The 15584-nt window shown below is 35.7% G+C and overlaps 1 protein-coding gene across 1 annotated transcript in view; it reads right to left on the reverse strand.

The window, feature by feature from the left end:
- The window catches only part of MMP16 (matrix metallopeptidase 16), a 166267-nt gene that overhangs the window by 42436 nt on the left and 108247 nt on the right, over positions 1-15584 (reverse strand). Inside the window, exon 5 of the mRNA XM_030445245.1 lies at positions 2046-2207. Coding sequence (XP_030301105.1) covers positions 2046-2207 — 162 coding nt within the window. The remainder of the gene's footprint in view (positions 1-2045; positions 2208-15584) is intronic.

Below are 15584 nucleotides of genomic sequence, written 5' to 3' on the forward strand. Positions count from 1 at the left end.
TTGCAACGGGTGTACCACAAATGCCTTTTCTTCTTTACACACATTAATATGTTTACTTGTATTTTCTGTGTACAAAACAGATGAGAAGTTTCAGTTGGATCAATAAGATTTCTGGAAATAAGAAAAACACTTTAATTTTTCTCATTCTACTTAGGCCTGTCTGATAGTCATTTAAATATACAATCAATTTTGGCTTTAATAAATAAATATAATTTGCATGACTAGATTCAGAAAGAGTTTTTAATAGTAAGACAACTCTAAAACTGCATACATAGCATTTCAGTGTCTAATACTTTTTTTAAAAGGGTATAATTTTTAAAGAACAAGATGGACTATATAAGGAAATGTTAAACTTGCCAAATGGATGTCATACAATGTAATAAGCCATTTATTTCACTCACAACTTTAAGGCTTGTGACATTTATAATTTACAGTTAATAGTGGTGTTTCAAGGAATACTGCAGACCAAAGTAATTATTTTAATAGGTGTTACATTTTTATAGAGGCATGATTCCAGATCACCTCTTGATTTTAAAGGGAGCAAAGGAATCAATTTGCAGTAGCTCACGTTGGAAAGTTTTTAACCCCAAACCAAAGTTTTCATATGCTATTTGGTGGTGATGTCAGATATTACTTCCCAGGGGTAACACATTTCCCCTAATGTATCACCCACAGCTGTTAGAGCTTAGCAGCTAGTTTGCAGGAAAGGATTCCTGTCTAGCCTTTAAGTCTAGACTACCAACTTATGAGGTCATGAGAAACAACCTTCCTTCCAGCTAATCACACAGGAAAGAAGACAACCTGAGAAAATTGGGTCAGCCAATCATTTTGAAATTTCTGTTTATGCTTTGTGAATATATACATATCAGTGCTTGTTAATATAATACTTGAAAAAGCTTGTTAATATAAAATACCATGGAGGCCACAGAGTTCTAGTTAGCAGTGCAGTAATTCTATTTGATTGTAGTTGTCTTCTCTAGCAGTAAAGATAAACAAAGAATGGCCCTGATAATATTCAATATAAAACTGACATTCAAAACTTTAAACTAAAAATAATTCCATGTACAAAATAGAATCAAATCCAAAAATAACTGGGGAATAATAAGGCAATTCCCAGTGATATGCACTAAATATGTAGCATTAACATATAGACACATGTAAATATATATTTCCTTAAAAAAGATATATCTCTTTAAAATATTTTTTTAAGAAAAAAGCACAACAGACTACTGAACAAATAACAATAGAATCAAAGTCCTTAAAACTAAGACCAAAACCATGTGTTTGGAAAAGTAAGGAACACATATGAGAATTAGCATTATGTTCAACCCATAATCAGACTAATATTAATGTTTTGGCTTTTTATTTTTAAGTACCTTACCCTGTCACATTGAATTGGATACACACAGAATTTATTTAAGTCACATGTGTCTTTTATGTAAGGCCATAAAAAACCTAAATAAGTTTTAAAGAAGTGGGTTTTCCCACCCCCCAAGTAGCTCAAAGTCTTGGGCTGGCAATAACATTCTTTTAAGATCAGTTTGCTACATTTATCACAATAAAGGGTTTTCTTCGCGAACCACAATTTTTATACAATCAGGGGACTATTTAGTATTATAAATGATAAACTAAGAAACAATCAATTAATGCTGTTACCTAGGCTTGGACTACTGTGGAAATAAGCTCATAATGGTTAAAGGACCACATTTCTTAATGTTTCCATTGTTTGGGAGCCTTTTGCAGATATTTTCTTCATTTTATTTTAACTAAAATTAATTTATTTAATAAAATGTATTTATTTGAATCAGTTGAATTAACTGAAATTTTGCTTGAAATTACTAATCCAGCACACTACAAATTTGATTGCAAGTTGTGAACACTGTGTAACAAAGTAAAAATTCTTCAATGAAACCTCTTGACCTACTCACAAGAAGGCCTTTGACATAATAGCTGTCAGTGTCTACAGTAATGAACTCTTTTGGAGTGGTGGCATGGACAGAAGAACCTCAAATGTATCCCAAAATTTAAAAAAAAGAATGACATACCATATATCTTCTGGATGCCCTGTAAATCATCATTAGGTAGTTTGAAGTTGTCTGTTTCCATATACTGGTAAAATGGAGCCATGATTGCAGTGGGATCATTCGAGTGCTCCAAGCCCAGAGCATGTCCCAGTTCATGCACTGCAACTAGAAACAGATCATTTCCTGCAAAGAGAGGAAAGGAAGAAAAAAATCTCTGAAACCATAAGCATTGTAACAGAAATAACACAAGTGGAAGACGCCGCACTTGAAAGACATTTTCACTCAATTTCTATTTTACAAGGTAATGTTTAATAATGACTCATAAGAAAAATGTGGCAGCAAAAACAGCTTCCCCTTTTTTTTTAAACAAGGACACCATTATTGTTACATAAAAATATGACCCTCTTACAGAGAGCAAAGTGTAATCTTTTTTTAACTGATGTACATGGTTAGTGTAAGATTCAAGTGTCATGTTTCATGTCTAGGCTTGGGCACAATTTCTGACTTGAAGTGGATGCTGCGGTGAGCCTGACTCAAATGCTTGCATCAAAACATAGCTGGAAAAGGAAAATATCCTTTGTGTGGTAAACATCACAAACTGAGAACTACCTATTTAGGACTAACCCCACGGGGAGCTTAGTCACCCAAGCACTTGTAAACAGACCCCTGCTGATTATTGGTAGATGTTGTCCATTTCTGAATCACCATAATTGAAATTCTAATGACGCAAATATGGTTGTTGTGTTGTCTTTCTCAAACTATGATGTTCTAATTTATTTCATTCTCTAATTCCCACATGTACAGTTGCTTACCGAAGTATTAGAACCTTTTGAATTTTGTAGGTCTAAAAAATAAAATAAGATAGGTTGTTATGGATTGATTTAACTTTTTTGTTATTCCCTTCTAAAAAGCATCTTTTCATTTTGTCTAACTGGCCACAGTTAGACAAGTGGCCAGAGTACTGGTCACAACTAGAAGTTTTAACAGCAGATTTATGGCACTGAAGCAAAGGCAAATCAAAGCCAATAGGATTATTTCTGTAAAAATTTCAGAGCTGAAATTCTACAGTATTGATTTTGCCTATTTTTATTCATCAAAGACTTAGTTTAGCATATTTTTCAACGAGTCTTTGTATTTATTCTGTCTGTAGTCACCTGTCCTATAATGAGATTTTGGAAAAAAAGGTTTTGTGTCAGAAGAACGATTCCTGCCACTTGCAGGGGTTCATATCCAGGATATTGCTCATTTCCATCACTCAGGGGTGATTCATCCTCTGGAAGTGTGTTCCTGTCCCACTGAAGAGAGAAGTATTCAGGATCAGCAGTTTATGCTGAACACTTTTAGATGGCCTGGTGACCCAGATGCCACCTATAGTAGGTATTTCCTTCTTGAAAGGACAGTATAAATAATAAATGCCCAATGCTGTGGCCTAATAGATATTTGTATATATAGGAACAGTAAAATGCTGCATTAACTCTTATCATATATCTGTAAACTCTTTGTAGGTAGAGTTATTTTCCACTGCTCTCTTGGAATTTTTCTGGAATCCTATGTGCTATTGTAATACTAATAGTAATAATATTAGAAAGTTGAATTTAGGAAAAAACCCCACATATATGTAATTAAAGATCTTTGAGGACATAGTGGAGAGCATTTACATTTTTCAAGTATTTCCTCTTGTTGACACAAAGACATAAACTTTGTCCCAGGTATATATAAGAAGGTAAACACTTAGTAGTGGATATCTTCATGAGGTAAGGAGCCATGCTGGTGTTTGTAAAATAAATGTTTGATTAGAAGTGTGGAAACAGTCACAATGAAAACTACGTGATTAGTTGAAAGTCTTTAAATGTCTTTCTGATCCTTAATCCAGAAATATGAAAACTAAGTGCTCTTGGTCTTTTATACAGTGTAACTATAAAAAATCATGTCTTTTAAAAATTATGTCACAAAATGTGCTTTCAGAAATAAGAAAAGTATATCCTATTATTTATAATTATATGGTTTCCAGATTCCATCTTTTCATGACAACATTTTTATTGTATTCATTTATAAATATATATACACATAGTAAAGCAGCTTCCCAATTTGCTGTTGTAATGGGATTGATAAACTTGACTGTCCTGGTGACAAATGCTTTAGATATCTGAATCTGTCCTTCTATATCCAGTCAAAGCTGATCTTGACATTATCTTATATAAATAATCCACAGTTTCTTTAGCTGACCTCATCATTGAAAGTAAGGTATCGGATGAGCTCTTTATGCTCTCACAATAGAATAATTAATAGAATTTTTAAAATTATAGGCTTAAAATGGAAATTGTTACAGTACTATAACTATCCTACTGTCATGTCTCAAGTTATATTTCAAATCTTTACCGTATTTTATGGAAGTTGATGCTGTCCTCTACTGGCATATCTTCCTTCTGGGATCACAGGTAATGAGCATACAGTACAGCACTTCCAAAGGAGCATTTTAAGTGACAGTGGGACTATGTCAGGGAACAGGTATTACTCAGGGGGTGGATGTTTCTTAGGAATAATAATTACCATGCCTTTTTTCCCTTGCCTTTTGGGTAAAGTTGATTATGTGAACAATCATATTTATATTCAGCACCTGATTGCACTTTGTCACAGCTGAAGTCCAAAAGGGAAAAGGGCAAAAGGACCATGAAAAGTAATTTCCACCTGCAATGCAACTTGGAGCCATCAGGGGTGCTCTTAAATATAGTAAAAGACAGAGGAGCCCAAGGAAAGAAGGAATGAGGCAGGGGTGGGGGGATAGGGAGAAGGTCATAGGAAGGAGCTGGGAAAATAATATTCTTGCCTGGGGTGACAGTGATACAACAGGCAACATATTTTCTACTTATAGTCAAATAGCCCCATTATTCATAACAATTTCCATCAAGAGTCATGATTGTCTCCAGGGCATCCTGAATTTAAACTGACCCAAATAACTTAGTGCAGTTGAAACTGAGGTTTAAACCAGTTCAAGATGTGTTGTGTGAGACCAGTGCAGGTAGGACTTACTACTGTCTTAGTTTCCATCCTTTGTCCTTTGTTATATTTAGATTTCTCCAATTCCATAATTTACTCAGTCCCTTTTTACTCTGGGGGGCAGACTTGCTGTGTGTATCTCAATGTCACTGTAACTAGCTACTAAAAGTGCAGAAGAATAACTCTGAGTACTCTTTCTTCCTCTCCAGGCTGCACAGAACTGTACTTGGGGCTGCAAGGTTGATATTAGGCCAAATTCTCTTTCTTGGACAGTACTGAGATGAAGGAGTATAAAGGGAAGTGAATATTTGTACCAAATCAGGCTGGTTTTGTAATTGTACTGACATTGGATATAATTTAAAAAATATTTTCAGTCCTCATAATTAAAGAAGAGAGTCACAAATGATTCTATATTTCAGTATACATTAATCAAGCGGATACACAAGAGTTACAGAATCAGAGAATGGCTAGGGTTGGAAGGGACCTTGGAGATAATCCAGTTCCAACTCCAGCACAAGACCCCTTCCACCTGATCAGATTGCCCAAGGCCCCATCCAACCTGGCCTTGAACACTTCCAGGGAGGGAGCAGCCACAACCTCCTTGGGCAACCTGTGCCAGTGTCTCACCACACTCACAGGAAAGAATTTCTTCCTAATGTCTAAACTAAATCTCCCCTCTTTAAGTCTGAAACCATTTTCCCTTGTCCTCTTACTACACACCCATGTAAAAAGCCCTACCTCAGCTTTCTTGTAGGCCCCCTGCAGATATTGGAAAGTCATCTTACAGTCACTTCAGAGCCTCCTCTTCTCTAGGCTGAACAACCCCCAACTTCCTCAGCCTGTCTTCATAGAGAAGGTGCTCCAGCCCTCTGATCATCATAGTGTCTCTCCTCTGGACACATTCCAGGAGCTCTATGTCCTTATTATGTTGGAACTCCAGAACTGGACGCAGTACTCCAGGTAGGGTCTTACAAGATCACAAGATCAGAGTCCATATTCCAGTCCACTTGGAAAAATGAAGCATCATCGAAAGAGGTAACAACTCACACGTAACAACATTAAACTACCTATGACTATGATAACTTTTAAACAAAAAGTTGCCCCTGAAGGATATATGAAGGTGAATATTCATTCTGACTGTCTTAGTTGCTTCTTGTTCTATTTATCTATATGCTAGAAGAGAATTGTTGCAAAATACATTTCACAGGTCCGAAACTTGTGCATCTCTGTTCTTGTGTTTCCCATTAAGCATGGAGATTTGGAATACAAAAGATAAAAGCTCAAAAAGACTGATTGTTTTCCCATTTTATCTCAGGTTTGATTTCACAAGGAGATTAAAAAAAAAAAAAAAAAAGATACTTTGTGTAAAGAACTAAGATGAAATAAGACAAAAAATGTTAATTTTAGTGACACTTTTCTCTGAGGCTATAAACCATTTTAGGCACTAAATCTGCCTGACTTTACAACCACTGCCCAAACTCCAGAACATAAATATGTATTAATATATCAAATATTCAACAGCCTGCACTGTGTAGCATGCTGTATGGGGAAGCTGTTCCCTGTAGCTAATATATGTGCTATTTTTCATGTCTACAGATAAACACAGCTAATATATTTGTCCACAATAAGCTATCAAGAAACCCCAGTCCTGAAGATATTAATTCCTGTTTTAAATGATATGTGAGCTCAGTTTATAAAAGCTATACCCTAATGGCTTAGCAAACCTTAGATTCATCACTTGGTCATACTTTTGATGCAGCACTAAATGATGTCTCAGGGTATGTAACCTGCTTCTTCTCAGCATGTAACAGTAACTATTAGAACACATTGTGAGCTCAGTAGTTTACCATTTAAATGCCATGTAACTTCAATTTTGAAAACTTTCCCAGTTAGAGAAAAACAGAAAAGCCAGAAACTGAATTTCACATGACAAACAAAATGGAAAACAACAAAAAACCCAAAAAAGTCAAAACAAAACAAAAAATACCCACAAAAAACCTCAACAAACCAAATAAAAACAAACAAACAAACAAAAAATCCCAAGCGAAATCCAAACAAAAAACCCCCAACCAAAATAAAGCCCGAAATACCAGAGACATAAACTTCCAAAGATTACAAAGATTTCGAGCACAGACCCTATGAGGAGAGGCTGAGGGAGCTGGGGGTGTTCAGCCTAAAGAAGAGGAGGCTCAGGGGAGACCTCATCGCTCTCTACAACTCCCTGAAAGGAGGGTGTAGCCAGGTGCGGGTTGGTCTCTTTTGCCAGACGACTTTCAACAAGACAAGAGGGCATGGTCTTAAGTTGTGCCAGGGGAAGTTTAGGTTAGATATTAGAAAGAATTTCTTTACGGAGGGAGTGATCAAGCATTGGAATGGGCTGCCAAGGGAAGTAGTGGATTCTCCCTCCCTGGAGATATTTAAAAAGAGACTGGATGTGGCACTCAGTGCCATGGTCTAGCAACCGCAACGGTGGTTCAAGGGTTGGACTCGATGATCTCTGAGGTCCCTTCCAACCCAGCCAATTCTATGATTCTATGATTATTCTACCTCATTTTTCATGTGATGAAGATAAATTATTTCAGATTAAATCCATATGAGTCTAAAATTCAAATTTAAGTCAAGTTTATAGCTCACCAGATATATCACACAGAAGCTACCCATGAATTTGTGTCTCATGTATTATTATAGTTTATATTTTCATTATTCTGTTAATTACTACCATTGACTCACCAAGGTAATGCTGCTAATCCTAAATGCATGAAATTCTGCAAACTATGGTTCTTACTCTACGTAACATATGGGAAAAAATATTTTAAAAAACGGAAAAAATATTTATAACTTTGTTACTTTTATTTTTTCCAGAAAGCAGGATAGAATTTTGAAATTGTTATTTCAACAGTCAAAGAAAAAAGTTTACTTCTCTCTCTGATATTAATTCAATACAGTGGAATTGAGCTTATACATTATTTATGCACATATATATATATATTTAGATATGTTTTATACAAAGAGTATACATGGACCTAAATATAAACCATAGGTATACTCTTACCTGAATAAAGGCGCCACATTTTCCAGTCTGTGAAATCATGTAAAGTTGCCTGACATTATCTCAAACCTTTGCCATTGGCACTGAGATTTGATAGCTTGGTGGCTGTTTTGGAAAGAAAGTTTTTCTAAAAAGGGAGCTGAGGTCATATAGTAGCTTTGTAAAAAAAGAGCAAAACTAAATATTTGTGATTTAAAATAAAGAAATATCATTCATCCTATACTCATTTTATATATAAAAATTTTAAACAATAATTTTTCAATAACATATGTATGCATCTAGCCTTGTTTCCATTGTGATGAATGGCATAAAAATAGGTTTCTTCCATTCTATTATTACAAATGCAAACATACACACTAAAATCTTTGCAAGCTGACTTACTGATAAATTTATATATTTACAAACAGAAAGGAAGGTATAGACTATTTGCCAACTACTAAGTATGCAGTAATATACCCAGTGTATCATTAAGTGTACCCACGTGTACATATTTTTGAAAAACTGATCCATTCTACAAATTAGAGTGAAATTTAAACATCCTTCCTTGAAATTTGACAAGAGAATATTCCTATAAGACAAGACTGACTTCAGGTAACTCAGCTATGGTTGCTGAGATTTGTTATGCGTGACTTTAAAGGTCCTTGTCAGTATTCTAATGGTTCTGTACATTGTGAGAATAACTTAGAAGTCTGGAGCCTAATAAGAAGGTGAGGACATACAAAAGGTAAGAATTTTGGCCTTACTATGTGCATCTATTACCAAGGATATTCTATAACTTTTAGTGCATCACTTGAAATGGGTGGAATTAATTACTTAATGTATTCTTAATTTTAAGGAAGCATCAATATAAGGCTACTTTCCCTTTGTTTCTGAGACTCAGTTGAGTACTGAAAATTTTCACAAACTATATTAACTAGTGAATCAATACCAACTTCTCCAAAGAGGGAGAAGTGAAGCAGCTGGATATGATCTTAAAGGAGATAAAGAAAACATGAGATTCTGATGCTTCTCAAATAGGTGTAAATATGATGTTGTGTGTTCCTTCTTAAAGCTTTAAGGAAAACCTCCAGGGACTGTGAACCTACTAAAATAAGAAAAAAATACACTTAGGCTGAATCTAACTCCTGGGATTAACTTCTTCATTGCTCAGATCCAACACTGAATTTCTATACTCTTCTCAAATGGCATATTAGTAACAAAGTCATATAGATTAACACACTGAAAAGTTTTATTTGGGGTATTTTCAGGGTTATCTTTGGATGGTGATTATTTAAAAAAAAATAAAATAAAAAAATTAAAAATTATAATGGCATTTTGCATTTTTCTAGAAAGATCTTGATTAATTTTTCTCAGCAAGCTCACATCAGTAAAAATGTTTGGAAATGCAGTGAACATTCTCATAACATTACAAATGAGTAGGTTGACAAATAACACTTATAATATTTTCCCAGAGGTCCAGTAGTGTCAATGCTGCAAATACTGTAGCATCCTGATCTATTTATACTCCTTCCTGTCTTCTCTTTGTTACTGTTTTTAGTTGTTGCTGTGGGAACAATGAGCAGGCAAAGTATTTTAAACTGCTTTCTGAGAGAGGCTGTGAGAATGAACACATGCTGGGATTGAGGATTTGGATACGTGCAAGAAAAGAGGACACCACACAACTCCCAGCTACCCTCCATGGTCCTGTCCTTGAGGGTCACTCATGTGAAGGGAACAGATATCTTTCTACCACTCCTGAATAATTGTCAGGCTGGGTGAAAATACAGGTAAAAGTACAATTAATTGTTCATGTATCCACTTTGACAAAACAGTTCTGTTTTTTGTCTTTAAGCCACTCAACTAAAATGCTGTCATCTTAATAATGCAGCTGGCTTTGTTTTGTAGTGATATTTTTATTATTTTTTTTCTTCATTTCCCCTAATGTTCTGTGTATTCTACTATAAAAAAGAAATATGTGTAATTACTAGGAGGAAGGTAAAAGTCATACTGGCAATTTTCACAATAAATGAAACTTGCCATGGAGCAGAAATCTGAAAGGGTCCTACAGATCACTGAAATCTCCCACAAAAAGAACTACATAGAATTTTATATATATGTAAATCTTGTGTTATTTCTCTGAAGAGCTAAATTTTTACCCTGTGTCAGTTGAACTACTCAAAGTAATGAAATTATCCTCTACCTAAACTGACACTAAAGCCATCAAAACCAGGCAATTATACTTCCCTAATCATTGTGTCTAGTTAACATGTACATATGATTTTAATATTTCTTTCAGATAAAGTAACATTGTGCTGAACATATATTTGGGAGTACTATATGAACAATTCTTCATAATTGTTATTTTGCTTGTTTAATTCTTATAAAAAAGAAAATGTCAAGATAGACTTGTCCATGGTTGCTGGTGTTTTTTTTTATTTTGGTTTGGGGGTTTTTTGGGTTTTTTTTTCATGTACTACTGATAAAAGAAGTGGCAATTTTGAATCCTAATTGGCAAAGCAATTAGGAGTTGAAAAAAAAAAACCCATTGAAAGTTCTCTGATCTGGGAAGCAGATATGTTTTCTGAGAAGTCTGAAGGCTTCAAAGGGAGACCTGATCTAAATGGGTATCATATTCCAAATTGAGGCAACTTCAAACTGGGGATCATATATATGGAGAAAATGACAGAAAGACAAATTTGCTACTTTATTTTCACTTTGATAAAATTCCCTTATTTGAAATGCTCTGATCTATTGAATAAATCTGCTATTATTCATGGGTATATCCATTGGCTGGATATGCTCTAACTAGAATGAAACCACTGTAAGTCTCTCTAGCACTCAGAGAATACTCTCATTTTGGCATTAGTAACTCTTTGCACTTGTAGGCATTGAGAAGCCTGCAGCTGAGGGGCAGCCTCCAGGATGGAAGATTGCAAAGGCCAAAAGGTGTTGGAGAGGCCAAAATGGTTAGTTAGGGCCATTCTCCTGGGGCCCTGGCAGGGCTTGTGCAAGAGGATGTTTAGAGATGGAGTTAAAAGCAGGAGTGCAGGAGAGCCTGGACGTGGGATTGTTAGCCAGGGTAGAGGTCAGTCCTGACACATTTTTCCTTCTGTGAGTTAGGAGTTCAGCAGGACCTCAGCCTGGAGGGATAGCTGCTGACACAGGCAGGAAGAAGGGACAATGCCAGAGGTCCCATGTCTGATAGCTTTCAGAGCAGAGCTTCCCACTGGAAAGCAAGGAGCTGAGCACAGTGTTGCTGAGGGCAGCAGCTCCCACAGCTGCTCTGCCACCTCCCACACTCAGGAAACTCCAGGACCATTATCCTGCCAGTAGCATAAGTGACCTTTAAAAACACTCACCATTTAAGGTCTGTCGGTATATACTGTAGTTGCTGACTCTTTCTAAAGCCCAGGCCTACTAATTTTACTAATATTTAACCGTATCTTCAGTTTCCTGAATACTCATGATATGAATGATAATCCCATTTCCTCATATTTAAATTGTAGCAGTTCCCACAAGGCAAAACAAGAAAGAAGCCATGAATGATTTTTAGAGAAGATAAACTAAAAGTATGGTTACACATTGCCATATTACAAACTTTGCATTCAAAATTTAAGTGGTGTAATCCACTTGTGAATTAACATATTTAGACCAAGAGGAGAGTATTTGTCCTACTGTTGTACCAAGAAGGACAAGGGAAGAGCCTACATCAGTAATTACCTTTTCTGATATAATACTGAACTGTTCCCAAACCAACCATCTCTGCTGCTGAGACAGATTTATTTGAAACCCTGTTGGTGATGTTATTTGGAATTATTTACCACTTCTGGTCTCCTCTAATCTGAAATTACACAATTCAACATCACTGGTGGAAATCATCTAGCTACAGAAAACTGTAACGCAAAAGTCTGTACCTGCGCCTTTCACAGCCAGTGATAAAAACCTGGTGTTTCGGGACATGATTCATCTAGTTATTTTAGACACCTACTTCAGGATGCAATAAATCTTACCAGGGAAGGCAATATATCTGTCCTCTAACTCTAAAGGGACTCCATCAGATTAGCTCAGATACAAACATCAACATTTGGTCAGATTAATTCCCCCCCTTCAAGTATTCTGGTTTCTGACTTAGGTCTTTTATTTAAGTCAATGGCAAAAATTTAATTATAGAAGTACAGGATATGGATTTTAAGTGATATATGTATGAAACATTCATCATTGACTTGAACTAGAGACTTAAACATGTCTGCTATGGCAAAGCATTTTGCATAAACCAATCGTTCTTTTAATTTAGCTGGTTCTTTTTGATCTTAATGTTTTCATCTTTTTTTTTCTGGCTTGATGCTTTAGCTATAGATGTTTCCAGGTACTGGTGTTAATTGCTCAGCACTTTTTGAAATCCAAGCCATTAGGAGAGAGTCTAAATATACATGTAAGACATTTTGGCCTCAGGAATATATGCTTTGAGAATTTTGAAATTATGAATTTTCAGAATTAGGAGCAAATTATTCTCTGGTGTTGAGACATGGATACTGTAGAAAATCTTTCATTAGTTAGTCATATACTATTCTTTAAAAAGTCATACATAGTATTACATTATATTTTAGGGTTCTCTTCTACTTTTGTAACAAGAATCCATTAAATTTGGGCCTAATAGGTAAATAAATATGGAATTACTGTAAAATTCTTGTGTCATACTATCAGAAAACCATGACAATAGCCTAGTAATTTGCAACATGATTTTTCAGATTCTGTTTGCTCCTGAAAAGGCAGGGGAAAGGAGAGGGCAGCACAGTAATAATATTCTATAGATCATCTTGGGGAAAAGTCAGATTAATTAAAGCTGCAGTTTCAGTTACAAAATGGAGAAAAAATATAAAAAGGATGCATAGAGAATTTTAAAAAACCCTCTAAATTATTAAATTCTTTCAATTTTTTCAACCTTCTCTATAACATTGTCATGCACAAGAGTTACACAAAACTCTCTAAGGTTCAAGATTCAAAATCTAAGATTTTTTTCTAAGAGGAGGAAAGCTAAGGTAGGAGATAGGTTTGTTTATTTGTTGTGTATTTTGACACTTTTGATTTTTTTTCCTTGTCATTCCCAGTTAACCATGTGAGGGAGATTGTGGGGTCATAAAAATAATCATGAAGGGGCTGACCCACATTTTATGTATGCACTCATTCAAAATACATCTGTTTCCCTGAACACAAAAGGCTTCTAAAAGCTTTTTTTTTTTTTCCTACAATACTGTAGGAAAAAAAGACAAAAAAAACAAAGAAAAAAAAGCCCACCAAAGCCCCAACAAAAAGCCCAACATTTTTTTCACCTTATTAATAATTTCACAAACATTTTCAACTAAGTTTTTCCACATTAACTCAGTACTAACATGATTGTCTGATATAAATTAATTCAAGCTTGGAGTATGGGAAAATGAGCTTCTTTGTATAAACAGTTGTTTGAGACAAAAAAATACATATTTAAAAAAAATGCAGTTCTTTTTCTGTGAATGTAGGTGCAATGGTTGCCAAAATTGTCTGCAAAGATCCATTCTATGTTTTAGTTAGATGTTTCCTTGGCACTAAAATTGACGTAACAGACAAAGTGAACTCATTTCATTGAGTTCACATTTATTTTCATGCAAAGTCAGACAGCTTCATTTTAACACCTTTCATTAGCAGTTTAAGGTAGGCTGGCTGATAGCAAACTGAGGCAGATGGCAAATACAAGCAGTTTGTTCTCCTGGCCCTGGTATGTAGGAAATAACCTTCGGTTGCAGTTTGAATAGATAACTGAGCTTGCAAATTCCCTGACTACTCCACACAGGCTGGCAATGATCTCCATTTACCTACAGAGTGATGGAAGCAATATGCAGCTTAGTGGCTCAGGTTACACTGCCTGGTTTGATTTACAGCCTGCATCATGACCAACTCTGTTTAGCAATTCAGCCATAGAGTAAATATCACGTTGCTGTTACAGACACAAAAAGCACAACGTAAGATGAGCACAAGAGTCTACATCTCCATTCTTTTTAATTAAGAATATCACCAAGTCCATCTTCTTAACATAATCCTCTGATTCTCTTGTGGTTTGCTCCTGGTAATTTTAGGCCAAGAAGGAAGCTGAGAGGATGACATTGTGCACTGATAGCCCCTGGGATGTATTAAAAGCAGCCATCCAAACACACATCTAGAACATGGGGCTGGATTCATCTACAAGACTCTCTTCACTGACTGCCAGTGTTTTACACATTTATTTCCCTTTTAATGACATGTAAGTGAAGTGCTTTTCTCAAAGCTGAAAGGGTGGTTCACAAAAGCAAAAAACTCTCCAAGGCCAATAAAAATGAGGTCATTACCTTGAAAAGAGCTAATATTTTGCATCATCTTCCAGTCAGTAAATGGGGTCCAGCAGACAGATTATTTTCTCATATTTGTATAGTCCCATGTCTAACAATTGAGTCCTCACAGATGAGCCAGGGCTACTTTATGGTTTATTTTTTAACCATTTTCCATCTCTTCAGCAGCTGGAAGGGATCTTTCTATTCTCAAGTGCAGCTTTGCATCCTGTGGTAATACTTTCAATATACATTGTCTGCAGCAGACACTGAATGTTTCAGATTTACCATTTTATGTAAGGCTTTGGGGTGAGTGGATATGGAGCAGGTGTGCATATGCACACCAAGCAAGTGTAACCCATGGAGGGATTGGGAACTTTGCGGATAGATTCCTCTGTTAGGTTCTCTCATCTCTGCATGCACTTCCTGATGGGGTAATTCTGGTTTGTTTTTTTGAAATACTGGAAGGCTTGAGGTTTAGCAACAGAAAGTATTACCTGTGTCAGTTGAGTCCTGAATTACAATTGATTTCAGGAGGCAGGGTGAAATGAAAAGAATCAATTGTTACTCCACTGGTTGGCAGCTTGCAAAGTGCTTTTAAATATTATCCTAGCATCTTCATAATTGTAAAGTGTTATAAATGTAATTGCTATCTTTTATAATATTACTGGTTCTCTCATTTTGCACTCAAATATATTGAGTTTAAAATTGCTGTGCTTCCTTAACCTTTTATCTACATATAAAGCTGTAACTTGACAGGCTAGGGGTTGGACTAGATGATCTTTCGAGGTCCCTTCCAACCCCTAGGATTCTGTGATTCTAGGCCTCTTTATCCTGGAAACAAGCTATAACAGCACACTAAATTATAAATGACATGGACAAAATAATTGGGAAATTACTTTCTCACACTATAAGCAATGTTCTGCCTAAAGTGAATTCCTCAATGGCAGGTTCAAAATTCGGGAAGAGGTAGTTTTTCACATCTGCTTAAACTATAGAACACATTGCCACAGGATGTTGTGGATACTGAATGCTTACATGAGTTCAAAAAGAGATTATACCAATTCATGAAAGGAAATCCCTCAAAAGCTATTAAACACAAAAATATGGCCTGTGGCTCAGAAATTCAATGAGCCACAGATTGCTGGAAGCTAAGACGGATTATGCTGGGGTTTTGCTGCCATATGTTTGCTCTGC

The sequence above is a fragment of the Calypte anna genome, chromosome 2 (assembly GCF_003957555.1).
Source record: "Calypte anna isolate BGI_N300 chromosome 2, bCalAnn1_v1.p, whole genome shotgun sequence".
Taxonomy (NCBI): Eukaryota; Metazoa; Chordata; class Aves; order Apodiformes; family Trochilidae; genus Calypte; species Calypte anna.